The sequence below is a fragment of the Heloderma suspectum genome, chromosome 1 (assembly GCF_057233095.1).
Source record: "Heloderma suspectum isolate Gila_16-S chromosome 1, 16-S_ref, whole genome shotgun sequence".
NCBI lineage: Eukaryota > Metazoa > Chordata > Lepidosauria > Squamata > Helodermatidae > Heloderma > Heloderma suspectum.
In genome coordinates, this window is record NC_139458.1 from 125184723 (window position 1) to 125203199 (window position 18477).

At 45.5% G+C, this 18477-nt stretch overlaps 1 protein-coding gene across 2 annotated transcripts in view; it reads left to right on the plus strand.

The window, feature by feature from the left end:
- The first annotated feature begins 373 nt into the window (after positions 1-373).
- Positions 374-18477, plus strand: part of CTSD (cathepsin D) — a 44836-nt gene continuing 26732 nt past the window's right edge. For both annotated transcript variants that reach the window (XM_084856139.1, XM_084856149.1), the window contains exons 1-2: positions 374-529; positions 5279-5435. In XM_084856139.1, coding sequence (XP_084712265.1) covers positions 468-529; positions 5279-5435 — 219 coding nt within the window. In that variant the 5' untranslated portion in view covers positions 374-467. The remainder of the gene's footprint in view (positions 530-5278; positions 5436-18477) is intronic.

The window sequence follows — 18477 nt, forward strand, 5'->3', positions numbered from 1 at the left end:
CCCGAATGGTAAAATAAGAACCCAGCATATACGCTATTTTAAAATGACGCGTGTGCATTCCTACACCAACTGGTGGCTTTTAGGTGCCTGAATCACGCGGTGCTAAAACTAGGTCGTGCGCTGTTTGCATTTTTCTTCTCCTCACCCACCCGATTAACTAAACAACCAACCAACTGCCCTGGAATATACGTGCAAGCATGATTTGTTACGAACTCCACTCAGCTTTTCCTGCGGTAGCAAGGCACTCTTTCCTCTAGGACCAGACGGCAGAGACGGGGTTAAATCCTGCCCGGCCTCCTCCGCGATCACGTGGTCCCGAGTTTGCGATTTTAGCCGATCAGGTGATTAAGCAAATCACAAGGTCGGATTGCTCAGTCATCTCCTTAATATCAGAGGGTGCAAGTATAAACGGAGCAGTACCTGCACCCTATCCGACTTGCTCCGATCCGGCATAGCCCGCTGCAGCCATGGGGTTCCGTTCTTTAGTACTGCTGGCCTCGCTGGTGGCTGCTTCTTCGTCGCTGATCAGGTGAGGATCGGCTTGGCGCAAGGCGTTGCCTCTTCCCTGGGTGGGAAGAGGAGAGGCCGCTCGAAGCCTTGCAATCGGGGACTTTGCGAGGAGATTGCAGCAGCAGCAACAATGGTGATCATTATCCTCATGGAAGCCTCGCGCTTCAAGGAGTGGTCCTGTTGTGGTTGTTAAAAAAAGTAATGCAGATCCCCTCTTCTGGATTCTTCCAGTCGTCTGGTCTGGAAAGAGCTGGCATTGCGTAGGGGTTGTCAGTTCAGTTCGCCACTTTTTCCACTGAGGGCACAGTCCTACGCACGTTTGGACAGAAAAACGCCTACAACTTCCAGCCTCCCCCAGCCAGGGTAGGACTGTTTTCTGTCTAAACATGCATAGGATTGCGCGCTGAGTGTCTTCGCTTAGCTCTTCCGAAGCCGGCAGTTGACTCCTCGATTCGACGCACATTCTCGGGGCGAACAAAGAGCCTTTCTTTCTCTTAAGAGGACTTAGACGTGAAGAATTAGATTAAAACGAAGCGGGAGGAAACCTATGCATGTTTAGAAAGGGGAGGGGAGTCCTACAAATCCCAGCGTTCCCCTGCCAGCTATGCTGGCTGGGAATTGTAGGACTTCTATTTCTGTCCAAAGCGTGTGCGTTTGTTGTTGGCTTCACTTGGAACTATGCACGTGTGTCTATAAGATGCCGATTGGCCTTTTTTATATGCGTGACATGCCCCATTTAGAGTAGGGGCGGAGAGCATGATCTGGAGCGGGACTTTCGCGTGGGGGGGCAGGGTGGGGGCCTTTTAAGATTCGGATCGGGCCCCCCGTACCTTGTTGTTGTTGTTCAGTCGTGTCCGACTCTTCGTGACCCCATGGACCATAGCACGCCAGGCCTTCCTGTCCTGCGCTCTCTCCCGGAGTGTGCTCAAGTTCATATTCATTGCATCGGTGATGCTATATAGCCATCTCATCCTCTGCCGTCTCCTTCTCCTTTTGCCTTCAGTCTTTCCCAGCATCAGGGTCTTTTCCAGGGGGTTTTCTCTTCGCATTAGGTGGCCAAAATATTTGAGCTTCTGTTTCAGTATCTGCCCCTGTACCTACTCTAGCGTAAAAATGAAGAGAGAAAACGTAGCTTCTAGCTATGGAGTTAAAGTAATCTCTGTTTTGGTCTGTTATGTTTACTCTTAAGTAATTCGCAGGAAGTTCAGTAGGACTTCCTCTTAAGTGGTTAGGTCTGTCGTCTAATTTGGCAAGAATTGCATGTAATGAGCTTGTTTGCTTCAGTGTTTTAAGCAGGGTTGTAGATGGTGTTGATGAAATGCAGTTTCTTTACTACCTCCCCTTTTGTCCTACCTTTGGTACTCCTGCTCTCACAGTGTTAACCCTGTGATCTCCACACCTATTGAAGGTAATGGAGTTAATTTTGGGGGTTCTGTCATCAGCATTTAGGGGTGAGGAGGGAAGTCCGCAAGCATACGGTCATCGGGTTGCAGCAAAAACCGATGTGTAAGAGTGAGGGTGTGGCAGTAAGAGAGGGGGAAAAGGCTTCTAAGAGATACTTGGTCCTAACTGGAAGCTACATTTGACAGCACAGGCCTGTGCTGGTTTACTCAAATGTAAGACCCACTTGCCTCAAAGTGATTTACTCCCATGTAAGTGTGCAAAGGATTGAAGCATAAATACTGAATGAATACTGAGAGCCCCCTCATCACTTCATCATTATACGTTGGGGTGGGCAGGAAGCTTAATATAGCTGATGGGCAATGAACTATTTAATATCTTCAGAAAAACAGCAAGAGCAAAGTGCCAAGTACTTGATGTAGGAAGTTGCACACATTGAGACAGCTCCATAGCAGCAATGGATAAGTAAAAAGTGGAGTCCCTTCTTAAAAACACATTTTTAGGCGCAATCGCTATACAATACTATTCCCTTCATTTCACACACAACTTGTTCCTGCTTTCACAGATGCGAGACAACACCTGTTTGAGATGGCACTGGATTGAAAGCGGACAACATAACTTTCGTAGTGAGCAAACGAGTTCGATAGCTGGTGATGTTATGACATGTAGAAAGTGCCTCCTACATGGCTGGCAGTGCTTCACTGTCTGTGCTGTTTAGGGTGCAATCCTATACATGTTTAGACAGAAAAAAGGCCTACAACTCCCAGCCTGGCTTGGAGTTGCAAGACTTATTTTTGTCTAAACATGCATTGTGCTCCTAATTTACTAAATGCTATGATTATGTTGAAACAGCTTACAATGATATTAGTCAGATGCAGAGAGGGCTGAATTATTTGGACAGGACTAAAGATTTTACCATACCCATTGGAAGGGGATGTGCTGAGAGCCAGCCCACGCTTGAAATGCTTTAATCATTCGCGACCATAAGTCTCTTTTCTGTCCGCCACCTTTCTCTGGATACCCCAGCAAGATGAAACCCTCTCTCCCTGCCTTGAAGTTCTCCACGCATTGCTGAGAATTTGGAGGGTCTTGCACTGCGGTGGGTTGGCACAATGGACAACTGAGTAATCTTTTGACTGTGGCCAAATATTTCATGACGTCCAAAAGTCCGAGGTGGCAGCTTAGCTTTTTCGGTTTAAATATGATATTTATTAGCAAGAGCAGAAGTGAGGGTGGGCTGCTTGCACCCTAACCCTTCGGCTGAGTGGGGCAAACCACACAAACAAAAAGCAGCATCGTAAAGTAACTGCAGTATTTTGAAACAGAAACAAAAGCAGCCATTGGTAGCAAAGGTCACTGCCTAGGACAGCCCACAACTTCATTTTACTGGCTGAAGGAACTAGGGAGTTCTCCCTCCATATTATCTTTTAATGGTTGCTGCTACTTCTACTTATTTTTAATTTAATTTCACTGTTTAAACAAATGTATGATCTTAGACTGACCCTGGTGGTGTTAGATAAAAGCTAAAGGGAGGAACTGTCTATTCAGCTCATCACACTTACAGAAACCTGACCTGTAATATTAAGATATAATTCACTAGAGTTTCTAAGAAAGTAAGTGTTAGTGTGAAACAGTGAAATAAAACTAATTTGTTCTGTAATTAGCGGAAGTATCAAATCTGTTGATGATTAAAGTATCTTTTGTTCATCCAATAAAGTGAACACTTCAATCAAATAATGCTACAGGGTTTTCAGTCAGTTGACCAAATTTCTTTTGGACTAGTCAAATGCCCAGCACCAGACCCGAATGGGGAAAACATCCTGCCCTGCTCACCAAAGCCTGTGGCATGTACAGAGAGCTTGCTGCTTCCGAGTGTCTCAGGAAGGCAGCCCACCCTCTGGGCTTTTAGAAATCTAGTAGAGCTGGGATAGAGAATGTGCGGCCCTGCAGGTGTTGTTGGACTGCAACGCTTCTCATCTCATCCCTCACCATTGGCTATGCTGGCTAGGGCTGATGGGAGCTGTAATCCAGTAACATTTGGGAGGCCATATATTCCCCAACCCTGTAGATGGGCCTTAGGTAGTGGCTGTTGGTATTATCTAACGCTTCAATCCTATTCACACTTTCCTGGGAGTAAGTTCCATTGAACTTACTGGGGCTTACTTTTGAGTAGATCTATATAGGGTTGTGCTGTAAATATCTAGCGCTATTGGCAAAGTAGATGTTGTACGTTTTCCAGCTTGGTTTGAGCTGTTTTAATTGGAATTGTGTCAGCATCTCAAACATGTGGGTACTGAAACTTTCCTTTCCGCCCCTCTGAGAACAGCTTGACTTCCTGTGGCTTTTGAACGATGATGTTGTTCAAAAGCCTTTGCACAAGAAAGCTCTTTTTGATGGACAAAAATTCAAGAGGTGCATTAGAGGAGCTGGGGTTGTGTCCTGCTCTGCCATGCACTTGCCAGGTGGCTTTGTCACTGTATCTTGTTGCAAAGACAAACAAGCTAAAGATGGTTAAGTGTTGTACATCTTGTTGTGTTTTATTACTAATAGGACAAGGTGATATAGGCTCTGAATCTGCTATGGGGAAAGGGCTGTAAGCATGATTTGGAATGGGGATTGTAGGAGGGGGTATGGTTGGCAGACAGCGGCTTCTCTCTGGGTGATGGAATGGTCATAAGTAAAACCTTTCCGGGGGTGGGGTTAAAGGAAGTTCTAACTTAAAGCTGTTCAGTACTTAGAGATGAAAGGTGCCATTTAAGTGTATTGGGGAACAATCCTATGCATGTTTAGACAGAAAAAAGTCCTACAACTCCCAGCATTCCCCAGCCAGCCATGTTGAGAGTTGTAGGATGCTTTTCTGTCTAAACATGCATGGGATTGTGCCTTTATAATTAGAAGTCAGAATAGCAAACTTCCACAGGTTGGCTTTCCAGAAGATACAAATTAATACAAAAGAAAATGAAACTTCCAAAACTGGATCCAGGAGGGAGGTTCCCATAAAATGGTGCCAAATTCCCTGCAGGGGTAAACTAGCAAGGATTCATTAGCATCATAGGAGCCATGCCAGTAAAAACCCAATGGGGAACGTGAGTCTCGTAGAACCTGTTGTGCAGTTGTTCTTTGGCTTCGGATCAAAAGGAAAAGATGCTGCAAAGGCAAATGTCTTCCTTCTGAACCTCTCAAGATGATGTGTTACGGAATTAAAGCTGAGACACTGCTGATAATGGAACACTTCCCTGGTTTGTTGCTTAGGTCTTATTGACTCCTGCTGATACAGTTGCAGTAGAGGATGGGGTCAAGAAAGCTGTTTGCTTCAGCTAATGTGTGCGCATCTTTTTTTTTCTTTAAATCCATTTCTCTTGGACAGAATCCCATTGAAGAAATTTCCCTCCATGCGCAGCATCTACAGTGAATATGGGACTGATATCCAAGACCTGAATGAGTTGGGGGAAATGCTGAAGTATAAATATGGGGACCCAGGTGTGGGTACACCTACCCCAGAGGCTTTGAAGAACTACATGGATGTAAGTATTGGAGCAGATCTTGCCTCCTCTAATGGCTGAGATACCTTTTTGTTCTTTCACAATGAGAGAGATCTATGTAGGACTGTTTAGCTTTGAGAAAAGGTGAGTGAGGGGAGACATGATAAAGGTGTACAAGATCATGCATGGTGTGGAGAAAGTGGATAGGGAGACATTTTCTCACTCCCAAATAGTGCTAGAACCTGGGGTCATCCCATGAATCTGATTGGTGGGAGACTCCGGACAGATAAAAGGAAGTACTTCCCACAGCACACAGTTAAACTATGGAATTCACTTCCACAGGATGTAGTGATGGCCATCCATTTGGATGCCTTTAAAGGGGGATTGGACATATTCATGGAGGATAAGGCTATCAATGGCTGCTAGGCCTGACAGCTATATGCTACCTCCAGTATCAGAGGCAGTATACCTGTGATCACTGGTTGCTGGGGAACATGGGCAGGAGGGTGCTGTTGCACTCATATCCTGCTTGTGGGTTTCCCACGGGCCACTGGGTTGTCCACTGTGTGAACAGAATGCTGGACTTGATGGACCCTTGGTCTGATCCAGCATGGTGTTCCAATGTGCCACCATGATAAACTGGAGCGGTGCTATTGTCCTTGCCATTGCATATGTACGCACACAGATTAAAATTATCTGCAGCTCTCTTTGAAACTGGCCAGTGCTTGGTGTTTCGTTGTTTTATTGCAGTTGCACATGCTCTGCTTCATTCCTTTGGGCACTTTGGTATGTGGGCAATTCATGCTGCTGCCCCACAAGCACTAAAGTGTGTTACGTCTGTGTGAAATTCCCTCCCAGTGAAGTACTATGCTCTTTGGGGTGTGGCCTCCCTTCTTAAAGATCCACGTGTGCATGGGAGACTGGATAGGCTCATGATGCTGACATGTTTTACACAAAGGCAGCTGTTGAAACAAATGGGAATGTGTAGGAGGGGGATGAAGAAATCCATGATGCTTGGTGTGGATAAGATACAGAGGATGACGTCTGTGTTCCTGAGGGCTTGACATTCCAAGATCAGTGCCATCTTGCTCAAAAAGATACTTACACTGGAAAAGAAGCCGCTGCAGTTAACAAGCTTAGATTTAACAGTGAGATAACTATGGTCTACTGCAGGGGTGGGCAGAAGGTAGACCTCCAGATGTTTTGGACTTCAACTCCCAGAAGCCCCTGACAGCATAGCCAATGGTCAGGAATGCTGGCAGTTGAAGTCCCAGACATCTAGAGAACTACTTTCTGCCCACCCCTGGCCTACTGAACCAAATGTAAGGCTAGAAGCTCCTGACCTGGAGTTCTATTTTGTGGCAATCCACTGATTTTTCTTTAATTTCTGTTGGAAAACCCTTGCCTCCCTCACCCTGTGTCACTTCCTGCACAGCTAAAACGATTCAAACCTGATCAGGAAAGAATGGGGCTATAATCTGCTGAAATTTAATCCAGGTAGCAAAGATGCACAGTAGCTGGTGGTCCAGTTTTCTTCCCCAATAAAATCTTGACACAGACCACTCATTATGTTGAGATACCATACTTGTGGATAAGCTCTACTTGCCATTAGAGACGGCGGAGAAAGTGGCACCATCGACCTCTGAAAAGTGGCCACTGTGTCTTGAAATGAGTTGATGGGGCCACAGGAAACTGTGCACACACTGACTCGCTCTCCTTCGTCTGATTATTCTTTGCAAAGTGGCTATAAATAACAGCCACTTCTCTCCCTGCTGACTTAGTGACATTACAATGCAATATGGGCTCGCAAGGCAACAGTTAAACAGAATACATTCAGAATGTGAATGGGGGATGTCATACCTTTTTTTATTAGGATCAGCCAGAGCTCAAATGCAATATGCATGCCTTTGAGCCATAAAGCTCTTCTCAAATTGGCTATTCAAGAGAGGAAAAAGATGTGTTTTGAGTGTGGGTAAGACCAGTTTCCCTTTATCCACAAACATCCATAATTAGGTTAAGACTAGGCTATGTGCAACTTGGTGCTATAGCACTAAGGCCTTCCAGGACAAGGCAGTAATAGGTCAAGGCTCCTTTTCAAAACATTAAAATACAGTCCTCAATCAAGTCTACCCAGGCTAATGTTCACCAGAGTTTGCAGGTAAATGTTGAGTTGTTCCTAGAGCTCTACAGGCGGTGAACTGTTGGAACATCTAAGTCAGTCTGGCCCAACCTGTAGCCCTTCAGATGTTGTTGAACTACAACTGCCATCATCTCTGATGATTGGCCATGCTGGCTGGGGTTGATGGGAGTTTTCCAAAACATCTGGAGGGCACTAAGCTGGGGAAGGCTGATCTAAGTAAATATGAGGATAAACAAAAGAGTCCTTAGTATGTATCGCTCTACTGCAGCGTGTGTCCCTCCAGATGTTTTGGCCTATAACTTCCAGCATATCTCACCATTGGCAATGCTAGCTGGGGCTGATGGGAGTTGTAGCCCTCCAGATGTTTTGGCCTACAAATTGCCTGCCCCTGCTCTTCTGGATAAAATTATAGAGATTGAATGGGGGCCTTTTAGGGCAAGACCTTGCTTAATGTAAGAACTCCAGAACCAGAACATCCCCCCCAAATCCCTCTGCTTGAAGAACTTCAATGTGGGAGAGCCCCATTTCCCCCTCTCCCCACCCCCGCCAGTAGTTGGTTGGTTCCATTGTCAATATGTGGCTTCATATTCTGACGCTGTTCCCAGCAAGCCTCTTCTGGACATGAGGGTTCTAACTTTAGAGCACTAGTAAAAATCAGATGTGTACCATGGCTATGGCATTCTGTGAAACCTGAGAGACTTTGGGGTATTTAAAATGACCTCGGTCTAATGAAAAATAAGGGTCAGTAAAGAAACTAATCCAGAACATTAGGTTTGGCTTAGTGAAAGATTTTTATATTCTTCCAGGATGCAGGTGTATGTGTTGCAGATAAAAGTGGACAATGTGGACCGGGGTGGAGAACCTCTTTGAGTCCAAGGGCTACATTCCATTTCAGAGAACATCTGGAGGGGTGCAACTACTTCAAGTAGTGGGTGGGGCCAAAGGTAAAGGAAGTGGGGCCAAAATACCAGCACATTTTAACATAAAGCTCTTTCTTCCAGCAACTAAGCCTTAGGACAGGCATTTCAACCATTTATAATGAGGCGGGGGGGGGGGGCATGCAAAAGCTGAAAAAACACCAAATGAACAGTGGTCAGGGAAAGGGGGTGTGGCCAGGAAAAGGGGCATGGCCATCTGAGGGACCCCAGGAGGGCTGGATTGGGCTCACAGGCCTGAGTTTCCCTACCCTGATGTAGAGCAGCATTTGATTCCTTGCCTTCCAAATGATTGAGTCCTCTGCTATGGGGCATAGGACAACTGGAAAACTCTTTTGCCTCAAGCAGTTAAGGAGCTCCTCTTCCTAGGACTGAAAAGAGAGCTTACAAAATTTAAGAGTTTTGTGTCATCACTATACTTTTACTCTTGGCAAAGGCTAGCAGCTCCAGGCATGCTTGCTATCTTATTACCATGAGGTCTTTGTGCCTTTGGTGCCTACACAAGTCTGAGTCTGGAGCCTTGCAATTCCCAGGCTGCAATGCAACGCATGCTTTCTTGGAAGCCTATTCTAGTGGAGTCAACAAGATTTACTTAGAGAAAACATGGTTAGGATCAGGCTTTCAGTGTTCTTGTGATTGGTTCTTTGGTGGTTTTCGGGCCACAATCCTATACACACTTACCTGGTAGTGAGTCTTGTTGAACTCAGTACTTCTGAGTAGACATGTATAGTTTGCACTGTAAGTCTCTTCTCTACGGAGCCAATGTGCCACAGTGTTATCCAGTTGCTCAAAGACTACCAGGGGGTTGGGCATTCTTTATGCGTTTACACAATTTCCTTTCCTTATTGACTCCTAATGTCTCTCTCCCCTGTTGTTCCTCCTTGGCTTCCCTTCATCCCAGTTTTTCTATCAACCCTTCCAGATTCTGCAGAACCCAAATCATACATTCCGAAGACCCTGCTTAATGCTACTTTCATAGTATGGGAAATACTGCACTGCCAGTCCTCCCCGCTCAGATAACCAGTGTAGTGTAGTGGTGAGAGTGACGGACTGGGAGTCGGGAGATCCGGGTTCTAGTCCCCACTTGGCCATGGAAGCTCACTGGGTGACTTTGGGCCAGTCACAGACTCTCAGCCCAACCTACCTCACAGGGTTGTTGTTGTGAGGATACAACGGTGAGGAGGAGGATAATGTAAGCCGCCTTGAGTTCCTTGCGAGAGGGAGAAAGGCGGGGTATAAATGCAATAAATAAATAAATAATGTTGGGATACCCGGGTTGTATAAGAGAAGCCTAACCTGTCAGCCCTCCTATGGGAATGAGCTGTGTTAAGGGTTCCTTCCATGTGATCTCATGACTTCCAATGTTACTGGTGTGGGAAGGACATATGCTGCATCAGCTCCCAGGTCACAGGGTCATAAAGGGCCCTAAAAATGAGTCACTGAATGTATAAACTTTTGCTTGATCTGCAGAGTTCTGGATGTAAAATCCGGAGTTCCTTAGTGCTGATGTACGTATGTGTTTTTCAGCATGTGTACAAACCTTAATTGTTCTGTACCATTCGTTCTCATTTTCCAATGGAGGGTGTCGATAGAAAGTGCCTGAGATTTCTATCTTCAGCACGTGATAAGAAATAGTTCAAGTTTCTGCTCTGTAATCCCAGCAAAGTGTCAGCAGCGTGATCCTGAGCTGTGTGTTGCGTGTGTGTGTGTGAGAGAGAGAGAGAGAGAGAGATGCTGACAGCCCGAAGAACCTTTCCCCTCCTTCTGTGAAATAGAAAATGTTCTGATGCAACCAGTGTTCCTTAAATCTTTTAAAACTTGGGCAGGCAACAGCCCTCCACACCACCCACCTGTTTGGTGGGCAAGCAGGAGAGATCCTTTGTGTGCAGCTCATCGTAGCTTGTGAATGTAATGATATCGGGCAACAAGCACTGAGGAGGAAGATGTGGAGGGAGCAAATGCACTTTCCTCTCTTGGCACACAAAACTGTTGAGTCATTCCTGGTTCTCTGAGATTGTGTACGCCACAGCGTTCAGTTAAAGTTGCTAGATGGCAATGGGAAAATTCTCCATTGTGTCTAAGCTATTAGCTGGGACTCTGAAAATCAGGGGTGGGTGCTGAGAGAGAAACCCAGCTGAATTCTGCACCCCTTCTTCCTATGAGAGAGCCTGTCCATCTCGGGAAAGACTGCCTATTACCTCTTGCACGCTGTCTCTGCTAAGCTGGCTGATTTCATCTTGTACATGCAGATGGTGGTACTCAGACTCCTCATTCTCCTTTCTTTTCTTTTTTCTAAATACTTTTATTCTATTTTTTATCTTTATAAATGAAATAAACACTACCAACAACCTAATCAGTATCTACAGTTCTCATTCTCCTTTCAAGGGGATCTGCCCTGATCTCATGTACATACTCCTCCATTTTAAAGTTGCTATGTCATTTCCCCCCCATCTCTGCGTCAGGTGTGCCGCTTCCTCTTATTTCTTGCTTTCTGTGTCCATTAGATTGGCACCAGTCTGTCAGTGTCACTTCCTTGACCCAGACTAGGGGTAGGTAACCTGGTGCTCTCCAGATCCTTTGGACTATGACTTCCATAAGACACAGCCAGCATGACTAATGGTCAGGGATTATGGGAATTCTAGTCAAAACATCTGGTGGGCACTAGGTTGCCTGCCCTGACCCAGGCTTTGAGGCCTGTAGTGGGGCATAAGTTTCCTGTGCTTGGGTGCATAATAGGTGTTATCAGTACTTGGGTAGCGATGGCTGAGGGGGTTTCCCCTTCAGAAGTACTGAATTCCTGCTGTACGAGTTGTGTGGGCTCAAGTCAGGCGTCCCAAATGGTCATGCTTGTTTTTAGTGCAGAGATGTTCAATCTTCAACCCAAGAGCCGAATTCCATTTCAGAGAAGCTCTTGGGAGCTGCATTCTAGTGGTGGGCAGGGCCAAAACAAAAGGGGTGGGACCAGAAATACCACGATATTTTTACTTGGAGCTCTTACTGCCACTAACTGGGGAAAGGGGGCATGGCCATCTGGGGAGCCCAGTCAGGCGGGATTTGGTCCCCAGGCTCGAGGCTCCGTATCTCTGGTTTAGGGAGAATTGCGATGAACAGAGGGCAGGACAGTGCATCTAACGGATCTTCAGAAAAGTGGGGCGCCTTCTCTATCCCCAGCCACAGCCTGGTCTTGCTCTGCTCTAAGTTGTATGTATCTCAGTCTCTTGGGAACCCGAGTATCTTGGCTTCACTTTTCCTCTGGCCCAGGCTTCTGTCAGCCATCCAGTTTTCTTCTCCTGTGATTTGTAATCTCCTTGTTTGCCAGTCCCAAGGGAGTTCTGCAGGGAGGCAATGGAAGTGTTTAATCAAGCTCTGTCTGGGATGTTGAAATCTGCAAGGTGAAAGTTGCTCAATGCATGGCTGCCCCAAAATTGTTCTCCTTTTAAAGAAAGCTTTACTTCCTCATGGCAAGATGGGTTTTTTGTTTGTTCTCCAAGTTTTAGAGTTAGTACAAATTGTTCCTATCCAACTGCAAGTGTTTGCTGCAGACCTTTTCTTTAATGTATTAGCTTTCCAGGGGCAGACAGTCTTTGGCTTGGATAGCATTCAAATATGCAAGCCCATATCTTTGTTCTGAAGTATTGCAGTTCTTGGAGGGCTGTGTGTGCTATGTGCTCTTCTGAAGGTGTAGGTCTGCCCATAGGCCTCCAAGAGAACAGAGCTGGCAGTTGTGAAGCACGGTGAAGGCCATCAATGGCTACTAGTCGTGATGGCTATGTACTGCCTCCAGTACTGGGGGGAGGATGCCTCAGTATGCCAGTTGCTGGGGAATACAACTAGAACGCTATTGCACTCATGTCCTGCTTGTGGGTGTCCCATGGGCATCCTGTTGGCCACTGTGAGAACAGAATGCTGGACTAGATGGACCCTTAGCCTGATCCAGAATGGCTATTCCTATGTTCTTATGAGCTGGGATGAACGCTGCAGTGGGGATGTAATGGAACATAGTGGAGTTCTAAAACCTCTTCCAAACGGATGAGGAAGGAAATACTGCTGGGCCATACAACCCGATTGCCACTACTACACAGCAAATGGCTTTTCTTCTCTTCCATGCGCTCCACATGCCAGCACTAACTTGCATTGGGCCACTATTAAATTTGCTCAGAGCAGGATGAGTAGTCTCTGATGCTACAAGGCCACACTGTTGTTGTTGTTGTTGTTCAGTCGTTCAGTCGTGTCCGACTCTTCGTGACCCCATGGACCATAGCACGCCAGGCCTTCCTGTCCTGCGCTCTCTCCCGGAGCGTGCTCAAGTTCATATTCATTGCATCCGTGATGCTATCTAGCCATCTCATCCTCTGCCGTCCCCTTCTCCTTTTGCCTTCAGTCTTTCCCAGCATCAGGGTCTTTTCCAGGGAGTTTTCTCTTCGCATTAGGTGGCCAAAATATTTGAGCTTCAGCTTCATTATCTGTCCTTCCAATGAGCAGTCAGGGTTGATTTCCTTTAGGATGGACTGATTTGACCTCCTTGCAGTCCAGGGGACTCGTAAGAGTCTTCTCCAGCACCACAGTTCGAAAGCATCAATTCTTCGGCGCTCAGCCTTCCTGATAGTCCAGCTCTCACAGCCATACATTACTACTGGGAAAACCATAGCTTTGATTAGACGGACCTTTGTCGGCAAGGTGATGTCTCTGCTTCTTACTATGCTGTCTAGGTTTGCCAGAGCTTTCCTCCCAAGGAGCAAGCGTCTTTTAATTTCATGGCTACAGTCACCGTCTGTGGTGATCTTGGAGCCCAAGAAAGTAAAATCTGTCACTGCTTCCATTTCTTCCCCTTCCATATGCCAGGAAGTGATAGGGCCAGATGCCATGATCTTCGTTTTTTTAATGTTGAGTTTCAAACCAGCTTTTGCACTCTCCTCTTTCACCCTCAACAAGAGGCTCTTGAGATCCTCTTCGCTTTCTGCCATTAGGGTGGTATCGTCTGCATATCGGAGGTTGTTGATAATTCTCCCAGCAATCTTAATTCCAACCTGTGATTCATCCAACCCGGCATTTCTCATGATGTACTCTGCATATAAGTTAAATAAGCAGGGCCACGCTAAAACCTGCTAAAACCTGCCAAAACCTAGGGTACTAAAACAAATTACTTGGCTGCTTGTACTCCTTTTTTCTCTTCTCCCATCAATCCTATAATTAAGTTTGCAGAAAACTTGCATTAGCATGATCTTCAGGTTGTTGTCATAAATGCATTTCTGTGCATGAGACTGGAATTGGCTATTTAGGTGTGTGTGGCTCTCCAGGCTGGATTGATTTAAATCAAGGTGATTTGAATCATTTATTTAAATCACCATGAGAAAACTCTGAATTAAATCATGGATTTAAGTCGTAGTTGCCACTGAAACTTTTTCAGTCATTTTTAAAACAGTGATGCAAACCTGATCACTAAAACATGTTAATGTACAACTCAATGCAGCTTTTTACAACATCAAGGAGGATATATTCCCAGATATGGTCTCTCTTATGTCCAGAATCCATGATTCTATGGCAAGCATATGGGGGAATATAGGAACCAGAAGCTATGTCTGTACAATAATGTCTTCCCGGTTTTGTTTTTAGTCTACGCCATTGTTCCATTCTACTCTGCCTCTGACCATCTCTTCCGATAATGTCTCTCTGTAACTAACTCTTCTGCCTTGCTTGACCCCGTTCCACCACCATATAAGCTCCAGCCAACAACTCTCCTAACCACGCTGTGTCTTTGCACACTGACTTTAGTCAGGGAAACATAGGAAGCCATCTTATACTGAGTCAGACAATATTGAGCCAGTAGTGGCTCTCCGAAGATTCAGGTAGGAAAAGCAGTAGTAGTGTACAAAGCCCTAAACAACTTGGGACCAGGATACCTGAGAGAGCGCCTTCTTCCTTACCAACTCGCCCGGTCACTGAGGTTGTTGGAGGGCATGTTCCTGGTGGTTCCACATGGACCTATGGCCCAACTGGAGCCCACCAAGAGAAGAGCCTTCAGTGTGGTGGCTTCCTTTCTTTGGAATTCCCTGCCTCTGCAAGTCAGGCAGGCACCAACACTGTGTTGTTTCTGGCGCAAGGAGGATATCCTTAGGCCCAGAGCCTCAAACACAAATAAAGCATTCACAAGATGTTGTAGTACTGTTTACTTGGGGGTAGGGGAGAGTGTGGAAAATGAAGAGCAGAGACAGTAGTAAAATACCAACAAGTTTCTTTTTAAGAGGGACTCATGGCATGCCCATGTTTCCTCAAGATGTGCTCAGGCATCTTAAAAGTAATAAAAATGGTAACTTCAAAAAGAAAGGAATACACCTAAAAGGTCAAAATAATATGGCAAATAGAGGAGAAACTATATCAGTGATGTTACAGGAACTAGCCAGTAGGGGACCTCCACTATGTGTACAATCCCAGTGCAAATTATTATAACAAGTGCATTGGCGCACTGAGGTATGGAGGGGGAAAGAACATTTTGGAGTTTTTGAGCAGCAGATATAGGAGGGAGTTTATGTCTACTTATACTGCCGCTGATTACTGTGTTCAAGGTCACATTTGCCATTCACAAAACAAGTGGTAAAGTACACAGATATGAAGAGAACTGTCTAGGAAGGCCTCTTTGTGCTGTTTATCATTGAGAGCAAAGCCAGCCCCTTCTATCTATTTTCCCTGTCATTTTTCTCTAGCCTTACCGTGTTTACTCCAAAATACAGCCTCCTAGTTTCTAAAGTAGCTTTCCCCAGCCTGATCCCCGCCAGATGTGTTGGACTGCAACTCCCATCATTCCTGACTCGAAGTCCATGGCTAGGGAAACCTGCTGTAAGGGATTTAGTTCCAAGCAACTTTGATTAGGACTGCACCCTAGGCTGCAATCCTATACTCACTTTCCTGGGACTAAGTCCCACTGAACTCAATGGGACTTAATTTTGAGTACTGTTAGATTTTTTAGTGTTAGAAGAGGATACTATGGTCATTACAGCTACCACCAAGGTACTCAATTTTCAGTGCTGGAAAAGTATGAGTTCCCCCATAAGGGAAATTGTCTTGATTTCCAGCAACAAATACACATTTATCATGCAGCACAAACAAATACCATCCCCAGTAACAAACACGTACCCACTGATCATCTAGGAAGTTGCTAAAGTTTGAAGGTTTCTAGAATTTCAGGATTCTTGTAGCAACTTTGTTGTTGGATTAACTTCTGGGTTTCTTAGCCCCTAAGCAACCCAGTGGTCTGGGTTTGGACAGCACAATAAGCATCCTACAAAGGAGCCAGTTGTGGGTCGCTGAGTAAAAGTGGAAGTGGTGGGCATGCTGCAAGCAGTGTGTCCACCCTTTCCTGCTCATCCGCAGTAGCCCAGGGGTTGTTTAATCCATGAGCTGCATTTTGTGCAAATTGGCCCTATGTCATTTTCCTTAAAACAAGAGGACTTCGGAGAGGGGATTTGCTGAGTCACTTGTCCAGTTAATTGCAGAGTTGAACAAGGGGTGGATTTCATAAGTTTGTGAGAGATGTTCTGTACGTGGGTGAGATGGCTTTGAGTTTTCCCAAGACAGTATTTCATTTTGGTGATCTTTAGCAGTTATGAAACCACTTGGCCAATTTGCTAATAAAGAGTTACCTAAACAGAAAATGGGGACCAGGAAAAGTCCCGGCATTGTTCAGAGCAGGGGCCCCCACATCCAATGGCCCAATAAATGGACACCCCAAAATAAAAAGTTAATTTTTTTCCCATTTTAAAAATATGCATACATAGATTTGTATGAAATGCATACAACTTTCTAGCAATTATACATGGGTTTCAACAAAAGTGGACCAAATAAGTATCTGTTTGAAGGTGGCGTCTATATGCCACTCCTTCAAATATTGAAAGCTTTGTAAAGTCCTCAAGCCATTGCATTATAGGAGGTGAGTGTTTATCCTTCCAGTGTTGTAATATCTGGCCTTTAGCTGTCAAAAGGGATTCTCTGCACCATTTACGCTGACCATTTGTTAATTTCCATGAAGCAGGTAAATAATTGTACATCAGTGAATATTAAAGACTATTCCAGCACAAAATTTATCTGTGTAATAACCTCCCTGCAAAAAGAAGCAACTACGGGATATTGCCAAATCATATGTTTAAAAGAAGCATTAGCTGCATTGCACTGCCAGCAATTAGCCACATTAGACAATCCCTTCTTAAAGAAACGTTGGGGTCTTGAATGGACACCAAGCAAATGTTTTTGCTGAATAAGACACAACTTAAGATCCATAGATGTGATAAGCAGATGCCAAAGTGGCAATCCACTGATCAGGCATTTTGTGGTGGTGCCCACAGCATGGTCTGGAATTCCCAAATGTGCCCGCAGGTCCAAAAAGATTGGGAAACTCTGGTTCAGAGAGTCCTGTTCTCCCCTGTCATTCAAATCATCATTCCCCCTCTTTCTGATGTTCAGACATGCATGTTGATGTTTATGTAGCCAAAAAAAAAAGCACCATCCACATGCAAGGCAGGGAGGTATCAATAGGTCTGAGGGAACTCCTTCGTTTACTGAACTACAAAAAAAAAACGTTAGGGAAAAACAGTCTTAAGTGGGGAAATGCTGCAAAACGGCCCATTGAGGGTTGAGCGTGCTCAGCAGCCACTGAACATTGCAGGGGAGGAATAGAAAACCAGGCAAGGGGAATGGCATGTCGTGGCTGAAAGTCTGTCCAGAAGCATTCCACGCCACCACATCATGTGGCGGGCCCCACTTGTTGCTTATCCCTAGTTCCTTTCTGCAGTTGTATTCTCAAGGAAAGTAGTAATACAAGCAGACCATGGCTATAGCCACTTTGCTACAGGTATGTACATTTGACCATTCATTTCCTACGGTCTATGCTCCTTTGTGATTGTAGATACCATGTCCCTCCTTCCCATGTTATCTTAAATTCCTTAATATCACAACCTCACAGAACACAATGAAACTTCGCTTTGATAGAGCATGGTTTCTCCCAGGCTTTCATATTTGGGGCCATAGAACTTCGTCTGGACACACAGACTCCACTCCTGCCCTCAAAATATGCATTTCCTTGGACAGCTTCCAGAATACGAGGCAGGTGTCCAGGAAATCAACCCTGACTGCTCATTGGAAGGACAGATACTGAAGCTCAAATATTTTGGCCACCTAATGCGAAGAGAAAACTCACTGGGAAAGACCCTGATACTGGGAAAGACTGAAGGCAAAAGGAGAAGGGGATGGCAGAGGATGACATGGCTAGATAGCATCACCGATGCAATGAATATGAACTTGAGCATGCTCCGGGAGAGAGCGGAGGACAGGAAGGCCTGGCGTGCTATGGTCCATGGGGTCATGAAGAGTCGGACACGACTTAACAACTGAACAACAACAATCCTGCTCTCCCTTCCAGAGTACTGGGATGGGATGGTACTTTCCAGTCAGTGGTAGTGGCTCTGGGATTCCTCTTTCCCTACCTGCCACACCTATTGACCAGTGGAGGCTGGTGGCTCTGATGTCAGTGGGGCGGTGAATCCGCGCCAGGCTTCAGTCAGAACTCTAAAGGAGCTATGCAAGGTGCGAAGCTTCTTGAGAGTTCTGATTGAAACCCGGAGCGGATTCACTGCTCCACTGACATTGGAACAACCAGCCTCCACTGCTATTGACTGTAGTATAACAAATCCCAGTGTGTCTAGTGCTATCCTCACCTGCACTGAGAGGGAAAATCCATGAGGCCTTCTCAATCCGACAGGCATAAAATGGTGAATGTATCTGATATGGTGGCTTAAATCTTTCAGACATGCTTCAGGGCCTGTTGGAACATATAGTTTGAGTATTATTGTTCTGGAACAGGGGTCTCCAACATGGTGCCTGCGGGGACCTCCAAGGCACTGAAGCTCTCCACTTCCTGCCCCCTTCAAAAAAAATTAAAATAAAAACCTTGAGAAATGTTAGGGCAGTCTTCTTTCTCTCCCTTCCTAGCCTTGCTCTTTCTTTCCCCTCTACCTCTTTG